This window comes from Clarias gariepinus, chromosome 4 (genome assembly GCF_024256425.1).
Source record: "Clarias gariepinus isolate MV-2021 ecotype Netherlands chromosome 4, CGAR_prim_01v2, whole genome shotgun sequence".
Taxonomy (NCBI): Eukaryota; Metazoa; Chordata; class Actinopteri; order Siluriformes; family Clariidae; genus Clarias; species Clarias gariepinus.
In genome coordinates this window covers 2,512,616-2,531,251 of record NC_071103.1, presented here as the reverse complement: position 1 = coordinate 2,531,251, position 18,636 = coordinate 2,512,616, and the positions used below count along the sequence as shown (strand labels likewise).

General features: G+C 35.9%; 1 protein-coding gene across 1 annotated transcript; it reads left to right on the top strand.

Annotated features, from left to right (window-relative positions):
• Positions 1-1,473: 1,473 nt before the first annotated feature.
• Positions 1,474-10,598, top strand: irx2a (iroquois homeobox 2a). Its single transcript, XM_053494954.1, has 5 exons — positions 1,474-2,307; positions 5,404-5,827; positions 8,072-8,668; positions 9,131-9,199; positions 9,815-10,598. Exons 1-4 carry the CDS (start codon positions 2,047-2,049, stop codon positions 9,178-9,180), a joined length of 1,332 nt encoding a protein of 443 aa, XP_053350929.1. The 5' UTR covers positions 1,474-2,046; the 3' UTR covers positions 9,181-9,199; positions 9,815-10,598.
• Positions 10,599-18,636: the final 8,038 nt, after the last annotated feature.

Here is an 18,636-nt window from a genome sequence, read left to right as displayed (position 1 = left end):
TATTTTTTAAACAGGAAGAACTAAATAAACACTTCGTCTGAGGTATAGTGTGTGTGTGGGGGGGGGGGGGGGGAGGTATGGTTATTGGAGCTAACACATCTCTTTTAGCAGTAATAAGATTAGGATAAGGCCACAACAGCAGGCCAGCCGGTTCCACTCAGCTGAATGAGTCTGTGTGTGTGTGTGTGTGTGTGTGTGTGTGTGTGTGTGTGTGTGTGTGTAGGAACAGTGCAAGGGTCAGCCGGTGGGAGGTGTGAATCGCCCTCTCAATGTCACGTGTGTGTTTTGGGGATGAGTGGAGGGGTGTGTTAGTATTTCCCAGTCCTGTTTCTTTAGCTCTTGTATTAGTGTGTGTGTGTGTGTGTGTGTGTGTGTGTATGTGTGTGTGTGTGTGTGTGTGTGTGTTTCCTAATGCCTCTTCTTTTCTGTCTAATACTTTTACGTTTTAGCATCTAACACATTCTTAAGACTAAGTAACACACTGTGGAGATAAAGACGTGTGAGAGTGTGAGTGTGTGTGCTAATGTGTGGGTTAGTGTGTGAGATTGTGTCAGTGTTTAAGAATGAATGTTAGAGTTTGTTAGTGTGTGAGAACGTGTGTTTGTATACGAGAGTATGTTACTGTGTATTAGTATGTTAATGTGCGCCAAGGTGTGTGAGAACGTGGGCCAGTGTTTAAGAATGTGTGTTTGTGTGTCTTGGTGTGCGAATGTGTGTGCGAATGTGTGTGAGAATGTGTGTGAGAATGTGTGTTAGTGTTAAAGAATCATGTTAGTGTGGGTTAGTGTATATGAGAATCTGGTAAGGTTTAAACTGTGTGTTATTGTGTTTTGGTGTGTGTGTGTGTGTGTTGTGTAAAAGGTAAATCAGCTAAGTTTGGGAAACACACTCACACACATTAACATGTCAGAGAGGGAGACAATGGACGTGTGTCAGTTTCACACACACACACAGACACACACATTCCGGGTCATTAATGCAGTGTTTATATTTAAATACCTTTTTTATTTATTTATCGCGCGTGCACGCTGTTTAAAAACACCCGAGCGTCAACCTGCGTGTGTGTGTGTGTGTCACACGCGCGAGGGGCGGAGATGGGATATTCAGATCCGCGCGCACTGACTGACAGCCTCCAAATGCGCCGAGAAACTCCACTGCTGCTGCTCGTACACACACACACACACACACGCGTGCGCGCGCATACACCCATGCAGCTCTCGCGCACGCACGCGGCGCTGAAGCTCGCTCGCTCTCTCTCTCCCGCGCGTGTTGGTGTTTTTTATTCCTCTCTCCGCGACTCTCCATCAGCTGTAATTATCCTCCTCCATCTGAGCGGAAGGACTAGCGAGGTGTCCTCCAGGTGTTTCTAATCCCGCACGTCTTCATTTTTTCTTTTCTTTTTTCTTTTTTTTTGGAAGGAAAATCTTTTCCGAGAAAGTGTGTGTGTGTGTGTGTGTAAGAGAGAGAGAGAGAGAGAGAGAGAGTGTGTGTTTGTATGATATCGCGCGACTCGTTTGCGTGTTCAGCTTCGGGCTCGTTTTTATTACTATTATAATTATTGGACAAAAAGACTGGATGCGTTTGTAAAGAAGAACTCCCGGCTGTTTTTTCTCTATTTTTGTATTTATTTTTTGTGTTTTTTATTTTTTCTTTTTGCGGAGAAGACTTCACACCGGATCTGTTCGATGCATTAGAGAAAGAAGAACAAGCAGCTTGTGCATTTTTATTTACTACTTTTTTAATGTTCATGTTTAAAGGAAGACATCACCAGAAGACGTGACTGATTTTTTTAATTGTGTCACATTTTTTGGAACAATTCTTCTTCTTCATGCATTAGGAGAAGAAACAAGAAATTTCTACCTTGCCCGTTTGTTAGATCGGTATTAAACACATGCATTAAGTACTGTGTGTGTGTATCGGACACTTCTGCCTCATGCATTAGCGCCGCGTCTCGTGCGCGGTCAATTTGTTTTTTTGAATTTTTTAAATTGTTTTTCTTCTTTTTTTTTTTTTTTTCTTGGAGTTGTTTTGTTTTTCCGACGCGTCATGTCGTATCCTCAGGGTTACCTGTATCAGCCCGCACCGGGCTCTCTGGCTCTCTACCCGCTTAGGGGTGAAGAGCTCGAGCTGGCCGCGCGCTGCTCGTCTTCTTCCTCCTCGTCTTCCTCCTCTTCCTCCTCTTCGTCCACGGGTTCTGCCTTCACTCCGTATCCCGCGTCCGCCGCCTTTACCGCCTCCGCCACCGGCGGCTTCGCCAGCGCGCTGAGCTACCACACCGACCCGGCCACCGGCTTCCCCTCCTACATGGTACACACTTTCACAATTAATAATAATAATAATAATAATAATATAAAGATTCTTCGTTTACAACTCGTACGTGTTATAAACTGATGCATAAGTTATGATTACCTTAATAGTTTTTGTCTTCATTTTTATGACAACTTTACATCATATTTATACTGTCTATCTATCTATCTATCTATCTATCTATCTATCTATCTATCTATCTATCTTGTGCATGCAAATTTATATGCAAATTGTTTTCTTTGAAATATGCAACATGCCAAAAATGCCCCTTTTCCATGCAGTATTTTTTTCGAATACATTTTTTGCCACTTTTTTTTTATCTATTCATTTATAAATTATTATTATTATTTAAAATAATAAGGCCTTTTTTATGGGTAAAATTGAGTGCGCTTGCGGTGCGTGTATAAACAGGCTATAATGCATTTATAGCCTATCGTATTTACCCCCCCCCCCCCCCCAAAAAAAAAAAAAAAAAACCGCACACACGCAAGTGCGGGTTCTCTCCAGGGACCCATTCTTATTTAAATGATTAAAATCAAGGTTTATTGATGTTCCTATTAGTTCCAAGAGCCATGTTGTTCTATCTATCTATCTATCTATCTATCTATCTATCTATCTATCTATCTTTGAATTGTTGTTTATATATCTGTTGTTGTTTTGGCATGTTTTTGCATCATGACATCATTTTGTTATAACACCTTACCGCCGTTCGGTTTCTGTAATTGGGTGCTGTAAAGTGACGCTAGTTTATATCCTTATTATAACAAGATCGTGTTGCGTCACGTGACGTTTCATTATCGTTATCGCGATGTTCCGTAATTATTTCTGCAATTTTTCAGAGCTCGATAAGATCAAATTCACACCAGGACATAGGAATTATTATTAATAATATTATTATCATTCAATATAATAAACATCTTTATCATGTATATTGTGTTGTGGCCGCGTGCATTTCCTTCAGTTTTCTGGCTGAGTAAATTTAATGCGTCCACGCCAAACCGTTTAATCTGCACTGGACTTTATTTACAGCTTATGTCCGACCCGATGGAACGAAATGCACGCGTTTATAAACTGGATCGTTTTTATTGCTCGTGTGAGAATGATCAGTTTGAAATCAGGTTGCGAGCTTGTGTTTCCCTAATAACGATGCACAGAAAATCCTGCATCACATTAGAGCTATTATTATTAGTGATATTAACACATTTTAAGCGATTTCCTTATTTGTGGTTTTTATTTATATAAAATTAATTAAATACTTAATTTACTTATTTATTTATTTATTTTGCGATTCAAACTCATAAACGGAAAAAACAGCAACATTGGAACTCATTTACAAAATTAACACACTCTTTGGCGTGTGTAGTTTTTGTTCGTTTGCTTGAAAATGAGAAATATGTTTTAAAGAATTCTTTAAAATAAAAGAAATTGCAGTAATAGGGATGGTGCACACTGCATCAACTAATATTTAACAATAATGAAATAAAGCCAATCGGTAGTTCAATCCAGCAGTTTAACTTGCGCACACACGCACACAACTTTAAGTCATTACAACTCTTTTAATCCAAATTCTACACTAAACGACAAATTTCCATCTGAATGCACTCTGTACCCTGTATACTAACAGAAACATTTATCTATAATGCACAACCATCTCACAGATCTCATATATAAATATCTTTAAATCTCTAGATGTGATTTTCATAAACCGATGATTTCTTATTGCTTTAATTTCTACAAATATATTTAGGGATGTAAACTAGGTAAACGTAATTTTGACGTAAAAGCGTTTTTGGTGGTAATTTATGATTATTATGAAAGATCTTTAATCCATATTCCACCTTTACACAACCCCATTACTTATCAGAGCTGCTGCTGATAAAGCGCGTAAAATAACGGAGTGATTGGGCATCATGGTTTTGTTTTTTATAATAATCACTATTATATTAAAGACTGGTTTTAACCACACACGAATACAAAATAAATCAAAAGGTGAAACAAAAAATCGACAATTTTATTTCCCCGAAAACATATTTTATAAGCGATGCAGAAATTCAGCCCTCGCGCTGATAAACAGGTTAGAACATAAAAGAAAAAGAAAAGAGAAAGAAAAGCAAAACCCCAGCGCGCGGTGTAAAGCCTGGAAATACACTGCAGTTGCATCTGCGCAGCTGAAAGGAATAAAAGCGAAATTAGGACGCAAATGACACGGATTGAAAAAAAAAATCGCTCCATAATGCTTAATAGGATTTAATGTAATGCTGCGGTTCAGCGACACACACACACACACACAGGCACACACGCACGCAAGCACTTGACTCGAAAACACGCACTTTCACCCGACACACACACACGCACGCGCGCGCGCGGTACCCGGAGCGGTGATTATGGAAAACGGAAGTAGAATGATGTTCACTTTAATGTCATCATTAAGGAACTGATTTAGAACAATGTATTATTATTATTATTATTATTATTATTATTATTATTATTGTTGTTGTTGTTGTATCTTTTTCCATGTCTACGAATAGTAATATTTTGCCATTATTTTTTTTTAATAATAATAAAAAATATTTATATTACAAATAGATAAAATGAATTATAGCGCATTTTATCTAAGTGAATCACAATAATAATAATAATAATAATAAAAATAATATTTACAAATTAATATTGAATTTTCATTTCGAATAAATTTCGAATAAACATTTGATTTTAGTTCTTCCCAAATCACTTCTTAATAAAATATCTTAAAGAAACAACACAAACTATAAGAAAAACTTTGATTGTATATTAAATTTAAACTTTTATTAATACATTTTATTTATATTTTAAATAGTTTGTTTGCCTTTTTATTAGATTTGATGATTTGTTTCAATTTACATGCATAATAATAATAATAATAATAATTATTATTATTATTATTATTATTATTATTATTATTATTTACCTATTATTCTTTAGTTAGATTTTTTTTTTACTTTCTTCAGTTTCTTCAGTGGCGTGTAAAGCCATAAATTGTTTCACTGCTATTATTATTATTATTATTATTATTAAGGAATTTGCATAATAATTTTCTACCGTGTGTGTGTGTCTCAGGCCTCCCCGTATGACCCCCCTCCCCCAGCCATGGCGGCTCCGCTCGGTTTCCCGCCATACGGCAGTGCGGGTTTCCCGCCGCCCCCGTACCAGCTCAACGACCCTGCGTACCGCAAGAACGCCACGCGCGACGCCACGAGCACGCTGAAGGCCTGGTTGAACGAGCACCGGAAGAACCCGTACCCGACTAAGGGCGAGAAGATCATGCTGGCCATCATCACTAAGATGACGCTCACGCAGGTGTCCACGTGGTTCGCCAACGCCAGGCGGAGACTCAAGAAGGAGAACAAAGTGACGTGGGGCGCGCGCGCCAAGAGCGAGGACGAGGATGAAGAGGAAGGTGCGCGCGCCGAACGGAAAGATGAGGAGGAAGAGGACGACGATAAGCACGCGGACAACGGAGACGCGTCCGCCGAGGATGAGGGTAAATTATTCATCATTAATGTAGAACAACGGCACGGGAAATATGATTTTATATTTCCACAAAACACAACATTTTTTTTTTACATTTTTTGCATATAAAAAAATGAACAACAAAACTTTCTTTAATTTATGGGAGTCACACAGTTGTAAAGAAACTAGACCTACAATAAACAGATCAGATATATTTGTATAATTTGCATACATTTATACATTTCTTAGTTTGATTACATTTTAATGCCCAAACAAGTACACTTTACAAATAAACAAATGCATTTTACACCTAACAAAGAAAAAAGAAAAAGAAACTCATTATTTTATGTAAGAATCTTTTCAAAACATAAATATAATTATGGTTACTTTAAAACTTTTAAAATAAATGTTTGCTAAGTGTACATCATGTTATTATTTTGTTTGTTAAATAAAACTAGTCATTTAAAATGAATAAATGAATATTTCATTGTCAATATTATGTAATGTAATATTTAATGTATTCATATTAAAATGGATTTATTTTATAGTGTCCACTTTAGAGTTTATAATAATTAATTAGCATGATCTTTACCTTCAGTGAAGATTAAATAATGATATATTTTTTTGTTGTTAGAAATGTTATAAACAACATACACTATCATGTTAAAAGAAAGTTAACAACATGCACAAACGGGGAAAAAAGTTGAAAACAAGTAATGTTTTGAAATCAAGGACATCTTGAGGACACACATGACATCAGGTGCGAGTGTTAGGATGATCATAAGACAGCTGCTTCAGAAGTTTGTAAAGTTTCTTAATATTTCTAAAGATATTACTAATAATTTTAAAGTGACAAAATAAAAACCTTAATAAACACTTCTTATGCAATATAACCAAAATAATCTGTTTACGTTTACGTGTCTTACGCACCTAAAGTAGCTTAAAATTAATAATAAATTCACAAAACATATTAACACAAATTATTGCCAGCATGATTTTTATGAAGAATAACAATTAAACAAATATATATAATTTTTTTTTAAATAGAAAATTTTAACAAATAATGTTACACCCATTTTTTTAAATAAACCAACAATAACCTTTTATAGCTTGTTTTTTATTTTTATTTTTTAGCATTGCTGTTTTGGCCACAAAAGTGATTTTTGGAAAAACAAAGCAATAAGCTCCTTCTTTTCTATACATTTAATTTTTACTTTTTTTTTCTAAAATGATTTACACTCTATACATTCATGTTAACATTCTACAATACAATGTATTTATTTAATTAATTCTTTATTTTTACTCCTAGACCCTGTTTCTGCCTATATATACAAAATACAAAATCTGCCCTAGAAACTTTGCTTGACTAATAAAACTTAGCCAAAGCTGTATTCAAACACAAATGAGCATTCTGGACCAGAATACAGTTTTCCGAAAGGAATTTGTTAGCAACTTCTGTCAAAGCCACAACTTTATACTCCCCCCTTAACTCCCCTAACAATCTAACAGGAATGTACAGGTGAATGAATTAGACATGACAAATAGATTTATAAATTATAGATTAATAGATGGTTTATTGACTACGAGATGATTTACTCAAACCAAAATAAGCATCAACACAACAATCAGACAATATTACCTTAATCTGACCCACATTACCTACATTAAATCTTTTGGGTTTCTGAAGGTTAGTGTGTATCCGAGAGTTTAGTGCATAGCTGGATGCTCAAAAACAGTAAACAATCCATAAACATGTTGATGTTAAATCATAATCAGTAATATGCAGTAGATTATGATAATTACACAGTGTTCTGTATAGTCAGATTAATCCTGGAAAATAAAATTAATCAAATAGAACATACGTTTGTACTAGTCAGAATTCACTCTCATTTAATGTAAAGGAATTCAAATATTATGATGTTATAGTCAGCTAAAAAAAATATATACACTTCAGACAAAGAAAAACGTGTATACATATTTTAATACTAGATTTATTTCTATATGTTATATATTGATATTATAATATTATGATAATAATATTGTGATAATATATTAATATCATTTATATAATATACAGCATACTATTTTTTCTTTTTCTTTTAGAGTGTGTAAAGATTTTTTTTTGGTAGCGTACATATATTGACATCTGTACAATATAATGCAATATAATAATGCAGATTGTATAGACTGTAATAACCATCATTCCTTCTGTCAAGTTCGTGCTTTAGAAAGTATTTACACTGTGGTTATTCTGACACGGCTTACATTTCTCCAGGCATCAGCCTACACGTGGACTCTCTGACGGACCACTCGGCCGAGTCGGACGGAGAGAAAGTTCTCTGCAGGATCGACGATTTTTCCTGCAAACCTGCTCCTGAAACAAAAGAGAAGCACTCTGAGATCGACCTGACTTCGCCTCACGGGGGTCACGGACGTCTGTCACCCAAACCCATGACCTCATCACCTCTGACTGGGGTGGAGGCGCCTCTCTTGGATACACATCGTGACAAAAACAAGAGCTGTGCTGATGTCCAGAGCCAAAACACCAAGCCCAAGCTCTGGTCGTTGGCAGAAATTGCCACTTCAGACCCAAAACAGCCGCTGCAGAGCCAGAACTGCCCCTCAGGGGGTGGGATTTGGACCTCTAGCCAATCAGGCGCAGCTCCCTCGGCTTCCATTTTGGCCAGGCCGATTTATTACACATCGCCTTTTTACAGCAATTACGCCAATTACGGAAACTTTGGGCAAGGAATCCTGCGCTATGGCTCGATCCATAAGCACACCCCTGAGACAGCGATGCTAAAGGCTAATCATGCTAACCACATCCAGGCAGAGCAGCACTTCAGAGCCTTGAGCACGGAGGCTAAGAAAGGTGACAGTGTGTCAAGAAGTTTCACATGACATTAATGACAGAACTACAGACAAAGTACAGTTGTAAATAATTATAATGCTTATTAGCATATTATTTGTTTATGTAAATAGCATTGAATCAAGTTGGATCCACTATATCATGAGCTGAATATTAGAAATCTTCATAAAAATTAACATATTGATTCAAACGTTTGGCATAAAGTTTTCAATGTGCAACAACAGATCTAGTAATGATTAATGTTAATATCATCATCATCAAACAGAAAACTTGGCTTTCAATTATTTAACTTTCAACTAATACATATGCAAAATAACATTTTGTGCTTTAGGATATTATAACAATGTTCTAATGGATATTAAAATTAATTCTTCGTATCATATAAAATAGCTTTTAGTTCTTAAACTTTTCGAGACTTTTCCCTTCAAATTCTTATTATGTTTTTATTTATTTTTTTTGCAACAGACTCTGGTGATGCGTGCACGCTTGGACCTCATTCGTACCTCTCGAGTTAAAGACGAAGGCGACAAGAAAGTATGTCATCAGTAACATTTAAAAAATATGACTTCTGCAAAGATATAAAAAGTTTCCCACAATTCCTTTCTCTTGATTGCAGTCTTTGTTCTGGGATTATTTGTTCAATTAATTGAAAATTTTTGGAAAGGTGGAAAACTTCTGGTTGAAATTAATGTTGTTTTGTATATATAAATAAACAGAGTTTTGTTACTTTTATTTATCATATTAATGATTATTAATAATAATACACAGATAGATTATACAGATCATGAATTTAAATATTTAAATTATTATTTAGTGATATGTGGGTCTATATCGATGTGGCCTTGTTAAGGAGTAATATTATAATCCTGCCTACTTAATGTTAATTAGCATTTTATTAAAATCTTACAATAATATGTTTGGTTTTATTATTATTGTTGTTTTTTGTCATTTTTTAATTATAAAGCTAACAAATTAATCCTTATTAATTATATAACTAGTATTTATCATATATTTTATTGCTTGAATGTTGTATGTATATATTGAAATATATTAATTAACATAAAATATGCAAATAGCAGGATAAACTGTTACATCACATTGTTACAACTTATGTATCAAATTACATCTTTTTTTTCTTCTGCTTCACAGGTTGGCATCATCAAACGAGCCATCCTCCTCCTCATCCTCCTCCTCTTCCTCTTTAAATGCTGGCATTAAATCATTTCCTCGTACACCGGATCGTATTTGGTGTTTCCAGTTATAAATTTTTTTGATGAATAAGGACCTAAAGCAACTGAAGGTGTGTTACTGGACAAGACGTGTGTGTGTATTTCATTGATTAAAATTATTATCTAAGCCGTAAATAAGGACACGGTTTCTCAGGATCCCGAGGTTTGGCTCGATTGCCACCCTGACGGTACGCGATAAACGATGACGTTTATTAGAAGACTTTTTTTTGGCAGTTGAGACAGATGTGACGCAGGAAGAAGACATGGCAACTGGTGAAGAGTGGAATATTTGATATTTATTTTTGTAAATGAGGGCGAGTCGCCTGTATAATTTATGCAAGTTGTATTGCAACAACACACAAAAATCCGATGTTTTGTTTGTTTTGTAAATAGGTGGCGGTTGGTTTTTAATTTAAAAAGAAAAACTGTAAAAAGGATGAGGGTGTACACAAAATGTTGTTAAACAAGAAGACTTTTACTAATTTATATCTTGCATTGTAAATAAAAAGAGACGTGCTAATGCGCACTGGCTAATTTCAAAGGGGCGCTTTGTTTGGGTGTGTGCGTGTGTTTTAGATCGGCATAAAAATGTTTCTTCTTTTTGTCCTTGTAGTTTGCAGAACATATGCAAATTTATTAAGAATATTAAGCCCAATTAAACATTTTGTAAGCTGGACATGAAAGAGCCTGCGTTAGTTATTAAACAGAATTACAAATCAGACTAAAATTTAAGAAACAATAACTTACACACACACACAAAAAAAAAAAATCATCAAGTAACAAAGTCATATAGCTGTTTTTTTTTTTTCCAATAAATTACTTGGGAACCTCCCACTTGTGCAATGCATCGCAGAGTAAAACTCTGTGGCACATGCTGCTAAAGGAAATGAATCAACGTTGCCGTTGAACAGCTTATTTTTGCAATTTATTTCAATATTTTTGCACTACACAAAATTTTGTTCATCACTCAACAATTTAGTTGTGTTTTATGGTAGCATATACACACACTTACTGTACACACTCATAATGTACACACTACACATGTACACAATCCTATTGTACACACTTCTCTTAGACATTTTACATAGACACACTGCACATACACACACATCTTCTGTACACGCTTCACATATATACCCTCCTATTGTGCACACTCCTCCTATTCACACTCCTCTTTTACACACTTTACATATACAGTACACACTTCACATAGACACACTACTCCTGCACCCATCTTTACTATACACACTAAAACTATTCATGTTTCTACTATACACATTCCACATATACACACCCCTTCTGTACACACTGTTGTTATGCACACTTTACATATACACACTCCTGCTGTACACACCCTTTGTACACACCCCTGCTGTATACACTCCTCCTGTACACACTGCTCTGCTACTAGCTGCCAGCAAAAGTCAACATTTGTTCTCAATTAACAGAGAGAGAGAGAGAGAGAGTTACTGTTCCTGTAAAACCCCTTTTGCCCATTTTGAGTGTTTTAAAACGTTTAACTCTCACCTTTCTGCCCTAAAGGTGAAAGGTTCAAATAAACCTAGGCTGCACGGCTGATTAGGAGACATTGTACACTCCTGATTATTGACATTTAGGACAAAACCAAAGTTGTGGAAAAGATCTACAGTCCATCTGTTATTAAAAGCAGAGAAGAGAAGTTATATGCAAAATTAAATAAAAATTGAAAATTATGAAAATGTGTGCATGTGTGTGTGAAAGAGAGAGATAGAGAGAGAGAGAGGGAGAGAGCGAGAGAGCATGATGATCCTGCAGGTAAATAAGCCCAAAGCACATTAAAGGGTGTTTGTGTTTCCAAGCTTTCGTCGTTAATGGTTTCTTTCAATTCGTCGCCATTTATCTTTAAAGCTTTAATCCGCCATTAGTGTCGGGCTGTAAATAACACCTTGCAGCAGAAAGAGAGCAAGAGAAAACAAACAGACGAATAAATCGAGTTACATGTGGCTTTAATAAAACACATCAAAGTGAGGGATATGTTTGAAAGCAGGTCCTGGGCAGGGTGTCTCATAAACGTGTCGGAAAATCCGTTCTTCTCTCACCGTGATCAAGGTGAAGGTCTTCTAGACTACAGTCAGAAGTCGCCCTCGTCCTGACCCGATCTGAACCTCCTACATCAGCACACTGTGTAGAAACCAGCTGGATATGCAATCAGTCAGGACATATAATGCAGTATTAAAAGTATATAACTTTTTATTTCTTTTAGCTTTTGTAGTGCACTAATTGTCCAATAAGGACACTCCAGACTCTTGAGGTAAGGGCACTACTTATGCTGCGTTAAGAAAAAGTCGACTCTTTATATCCTACTTTTTAAAAATAAAGTAGTAGATTACTAAGCTAATAGAGGATTATACTGGGAATAGTGTGAATATTTTATATTCTATAAAATGTTGGAAGGATTGGCATACAATAAGGAAAATAGAGATAGACAGAATGAAGTGACTTTTTTCAAATATTTGTGGCTGGATACTATCACTATGTACCATGCTTAAGAGAGAAGATGGTGGTTGTCAGGGGGAAAGGATTGAGGGGTTAAGGGAAAAAGTAAGGAAGACAGAATAAAAGAACGAAATATGTCAGTGACTTAGTAAAGACTGTATTAATTGGAGAAGTAATTGAGAAGGTAAGACTTATGATAATGCTACCACCACCAAGCTTTAAATGAGTTAGTCCTTAGAGAAAGGAAAGAAAGAAAGATGGGAGTTAAACAATGTATAAAAAGGACTCCTCCAAAAGACAGTGACCAGGTAAGGAAAACAGGGCTACTGCTCAGCCACAACCATGCTACACTGTGAAGATGGTTGTTGTGAGGGTGAAGAATTGAGGGATAAAAAACATAAATAAGAACAGATGAGGGTACAATAAATAATGCAGGGGTTCCATTGAAAGTCAGCAAATAGGTAAAGAAAGCATTATCCTGAGAAATAAGGGTGTCTTTTACGTAAGGATGCACAGTCCTACCAACACCATGCTATACGACGAGGATAGTGTTCATAATGTGAAGGAATGAATACTTGCTGTATTCTAACTACACTGCAATACAGTACAGTACAATAAAAAGTCCTTTCTTTTAAATTCTTCATTTAATAATAGCTTGTATGACTGGTCATTATAAGTCTTAATTCAGTTGTCCTATTTCAGAAAAACTTATTAAAAATATTAATAATACCATGCAGTTTGGAAAAGATTATTTACACACTCAGGATGAATAACCTCCATATGGCCAGATGACAAGCAAAGCAAAGTGAGAAGCAAAGCAAACATTAGTTAATATCTTTAATTAATGAGTAAGGGGAGAAGGATTCATTCCTGAAGAATTTTTATCTATGTAACTGATATTCTCAAAATATTAGTTTATATAAAGTAGACAAAAAGGAAGAATGGAAGAAGATGAGCCGGTGAACTGATTTTAGTCCAATCTAAATCAAGCGAATGTCTCAATAATACTATAAATACATTAAAATATGAATTGTTGAAGATCCTAACAGCCTGGTGGCTCTAGGATTTATAAGTCAACCAGTAAAATGAGGATATGGTAAAATTTGATCTAGTCGAGATCCTGGTGTTAATATTGTAGAAAAATAATTCGAAATAGTTTTGATATAGAAATAAAAAAAGAAACATGAAAAAGTCATGAAATGAGTATTAATCAGAGATGAAACCAAAATGGCTGCTTTCTAGGTGTGATTGATTCGTATCACACCCAGGTACGATTTCAAACGCCTCCCCTCTCCATCTCATGTCAGCATTCACCTTAATAATACTCTCCTATCCAGCAGTTGTCAATGTTGGACATGTAGTCGGTTTGCCAGCCGTTACATTACACAAACTTTCTGAACCTTGAGGTCAGGCATACTGCAATTGGTGCTCCAGACCTTAATATGAAAGCATGCTAAATCTCGAGACTGTACTACCATAGCTGTGTTATTTCCTAGGTATGTAATGGTATGAAGAGCTGAACAACTAGCATCATCATGTTGCTAATTAGCTGGATTTCTTTAATAAACAGTTCAGCTTGGAAATGTTTTCCTTAGGTAAATCTCCCAGAAAAGTATCAAAGTTTGGTTGTATAAAAATAAAAAGACAGAAATAGAAAGTATATGGGACAATAGTGTCCCCAAAATGTCCCCAAAAAGTCAGCAACTAGGACACGATATATAGCAAAAAGTCGTCATTATTTAGCTGCCGTAGTGCACAGCGCTGATACGGTACACCGTGCTCGGTGTGCTGTTCGAGCCTAAGCTGCTTGAGTCGCACATGTCCGTATCCCTCTTTCAGCACGGAGAGATAATTCCCCCAGCAGGAAGAAAGTCATGAGTGTGTTTTCATTAACCGCTGTAAACAGATTCGCTAATACACCCAACCCTCCAAGTGCACACATTCCATTACAGCCCACAACTTCCTGCTTCTCATCCTCTCTTTCTGTCTCTCTCTCTCTTTTTCCTCGTCTCTCCTTCTGTTGGCATGGCACGCTATTTTTCAGTCACGCTTTGTGGACGAAGCTAATCTCTCTTCCGGAGAGAAAACACCTCAGACATGAGCCATTAGCTGATGTAGCCTTTCTGCTAATTAAGATTCTGTTTAGCGAGACCTGACTGGAATGCTAATGTGCTAGCTGGCCTTAGGTGACTAAAGCTGGAGTCAGGTAAATGAAAGGAAAGGGAGGAGGAAGAAAAAGGGAAATGAAATCTTTCAGAAAAAAATATGGTCAGGTAATGTGTCAGGTAAACTGTGGTGATTATGGAGTCGTTCAGAGAATGAACACAACACAGGCTCTGGTTTCGGGGTGGCTAGCTGGTATAAGGATCAACTTAGGTGGCAGAAATAGAAAGAGAGAGAGAGAGAAAGAGAGAGAGTAAGAGAGAGAGAGAAAGAGAGAGAGTAAGAGAGAGAGAGAAAGTTAATAGCAACTAAAGCCCTAGTGGTGAGAAATTAATCTTCGCTAATTAGGAAAACTGTTAAACATGTTCTCTGTTCTTGGGATTGCTTATGAACTAGCTGGACCTAGCATCCACTTAGATAACTGAAATGAAAGAAGAAAAAGGGAAAAAAGACAGAGGATTAAAAAAAAAAACTTTAATTGATAATAAACATGGCAGTGATCTTGCATTTTTTCATGAGGTAAAACATAGCTATGGTGCTATATAATACTTAAGTTTAGCTATAGGTAGCTGGGCATTGAATCAGTGACTGAATTTAGAGATTTAGAAAATGTTTAGTGTTTATGTTTAGTGTGTGTATGAAAGAGAGATTATTAAAAAGTAATAGCAACTGAAGCTAATCATTGCCATTTAAGATAATGTTTTAGTCAAGGGTCTCTGAAATGCTAATGTTCAGGTGAGTCAGGTGACATGAAGACATGATTAAGGACAAAAAGATATATATATATATATATATATATATATATATATATATATATATATATAGAGAGAGAGAGAGAGAGAGAGACAGACAGAAAGATGTTTAAGAAAATAACGCTCAACTAACACCAAACTTAGCGATGATATTCAGAAGACGTTCTGATGTAAAATATAAAGCCAATAATGAAGATTCTAATTTAGCTTTGCTCACTGGCTCAACATCAATCAGTGACTGAATGGGGAGAGAAAGGGGTGAAAGAGAGAGAGAGAAATAGAGAGAGTGAGGGAGAAAGAGAGCTTCATAGGAATTTGATGGCAAGTAAAACTAATGATGGCTAATTAGGGCTTTCTGGAATGCTAATGCACTAGCTGGAGCTAATGTCCAGTCAGGTGACAGAAAGGAGAGAGAGAGAGATTGAAATTGAGTAGGATAGAGTTTAAGAAGAATATGTTCAGCTAATATGAAGCCTTCATTCTAGGAAATCTATGGGTGCTAATTAGGATTCTATTCAACAGGACCTGGCTGGAATGCTAATGCACTGGCTGGAAAGAGTTTGTGAGAGAGAGGGAGATAGAGGGAGAGAGAACGGTCTGTTGAGAACAAGCTTTTCTGAGGGGAAAACAGCACAGACGCTAATTAAGATTCTGGTTTAGCTGCAGCTAGCTGGCCTGAGCCAATAGTTAGGTGTCTAGGGGGAGAAAAGAAAAAAAAAGAGCAAGATAAAAAAAAAAAAACAGAAGGAAAAAAAATATATATAGAGAGAGATTTTAGAAAAGCATGTTCAGGGTCAGTCCCGAGCTCAGTGCTAAGTCGTTAGCTCAAATTACAGGGCAGCCCTAAAACTCTGTTGCCCTTCTTCCTTTGCCTCCTGGGAAATCAGGGCGCCATTAACCCCCCCCTCAACCCCAAACTCCTCTTTCAGAGTATCACCGTCGCCTTGGACAAACACTCTCTCCCCCTTTTCACCTCATGAAGATTACAATCTACCGACAAAAAAGGAACCAAAAATCTCCTTTTTCCATTGAAGGGCTTGCTGATTTTGCTTACACAGGCGTTTACACGGTTAAGTCAGGGGTGAAGACATGACTTTTAGCACTCAAGCTCCTCGCAAGGAGATACCTCAGTACCTAGAACTCCACAGGCCCCCCAAAACACTATGTGGTGTGCTGTTTTGGGAAAATATGTGATGAAGCAGAGTTACTTTTACCACACTGGACTTCCTCTTACCCCACAGCCATAAATAGGCCTACATATTGTACTTTTATCCATTTATAGGAGCAAACAAAGTTGTGGGACGTCCTTGATACAAGCTAATCAGCCACTTAAAGTTAATAAGACTAAAGACTCCCCATGAACGAGCTGTTACCATAGCAACGGTGTTATACCATTGCAGCATAACACAAGCCTACGATTTGAACCTGTCGAAAAATTCATCGGAGGCTTCTGACCAATCAGAATCCGTAATTGTGAAGTGTGGTGGAACAAATTTTAAGTGAGTTCTTCCTTACAGTGTCCTGCAGCATTATCCAATGTCTGATATTGGAGAAGGGATTTTTAGCGAAGCTTCTTGTCAGGTTTAGCCACTAACTAGGCACAACATCATCCTTAAAAAAGATGTCATTCGACAGCCAGGGTTTCTGGGAGTCGACAAAGGACAGGAAGCAAAAGTACGGTGAAGACTGATACAGTGAAGAGGACAGCAAGTGCACGTCCCCGTTTTAGCAGCGAACGCTATCGCTAGCGAAAACTTTTCAAGTGTTTTGATAGAAACGCTACTCGCATTCTCGTGTGACCTCGGCAGAAGGGTTATTTTTGGTCAGATGGGCTTCACTTGGCCAAACCCGAAACCGGAGCCAGATGTGTCCTCTTCACTTCTCAAGAGAGGGATAAAAAAAACAAAAAACAGACATCGATCTAGCTTGCTATTTTTATTTTCCGAGCTGAGACGAATGGCAGAGCGGTGAAATGGTGCTAACATTAGGGACGTGGCTAGCCAAAATTACGCTTTTGTGAAAATATATTGCGAGGTTTAAAACAATAAGAAGTCCAAACTGCCTCTGTTTAGCACTATTTAGCTAGCACTAGCCTCACGCTAACCTTGCATTCCTTTCCAGACAGGCTATAACTCAGAAGAGCTTTATATATATATATATATATATATATATATATATATATATATATATATATATATATATTGTGACTAAATCGCTTTATTTATTCGCTCCTTCTCCCTCTGAAGCTATAATTCTCAATTACAGAGACCAAGAGGCTGCTTTTAAATAATATTATGATATGAAACCATCCTTAAAAAAGGACGAACAAACCTAATGATTCGGTTTAAGCACTACAGCTTTACAAAAAAGCTCGTCTGCGTATCTCATTAAGCGCACACTGAATTTCTTTTTACTTTTTTTTTTTAAAGTCCACTAATAGCAGTAATGATGTGCACTTCAGCTCCCTGTGAAACTGAGCTTCTCTGAAAAACCGCTTCTGATTAACTCGACCTTCACAGCACCGAATTATCATGTGGATAATTACAGAGCGGGTAATATAATAACACGAGCGCACTCAGTCTGTGCAGGAACACGTGTTTATTACTGTAGGAATTTATTGCTGTTTAATTTCACATTGAAATCAAAACGGAGGCATTAGAACCCCAGAAAGAAAAAAAAATTCCTGCTTGTATCAGCATATGTATTAGAAATAAATATGCTGTATGTATGAACTCAAAAAACATATTAAGAATAAAAATTTTTTATTGTAATGATGGATATTTGGATTCCTGATTAAAAAAATGACAAATATCCATGTCTAAAATTTAATATTTTTGAGATAATAAATGTAAGTATATAAAACTTTATTCATTATAAAATACTATATTACAATTTGTTAATTATTTTATTATGCATATTTATGTATTTTATTTTGTTATAAATATTTTATATATATTTAATTGTGAATGAATCAGTGTGTTGTTATTAGTTATTATCATTTATATTCTAGTTGCTTGAAACATAATAATAATAATAATAATAATAATAATAATAATAATAATAATTTACATTTATATATTTCTAATTTTATTAATTTATCAGTTTTATTTTCACTATTGCATCAATTAAAAGTAGGAAAGTTAAATTTTACTTAAAAGTAAATATAAGAAATGTTATAAGATACATACCATAAAAATACCCTATAATAAAAAACTTCAAAAAAGAATCATGATTATTTATTATTTAAATATTATATTATTTTTTTTACCATTTACATTTTCATGAAACTGTCTAAGGATTTGAAGGTTTCTTTGGCTTGTGGATTTGTGCTTTTTAATTTAAATTTTTTTTT

Coding starts and splice junctions, on each gene's coding strand:
- irx2a (XM_053494954.1), top strand. CDS start 2,047: ATGTCGTATCCTCAGGGTTACCTGTATCAGCCCGCACCGGGCTCTCTG. Junction 2,308..5,403: donor CCGGCTTCCCCTCCTACATG/GTACACACTTTC, acceptor TGTGTGTCTCAG/GCCTCCCCGTATGACCCCCC. Junction 8,669..9,130: donor GAGCACGGAGGCTAAGAAAG/GTGACAGTGTGT, acceptor TTTTTGCAACAG/ACTCTGGTGATGCGTGCACG.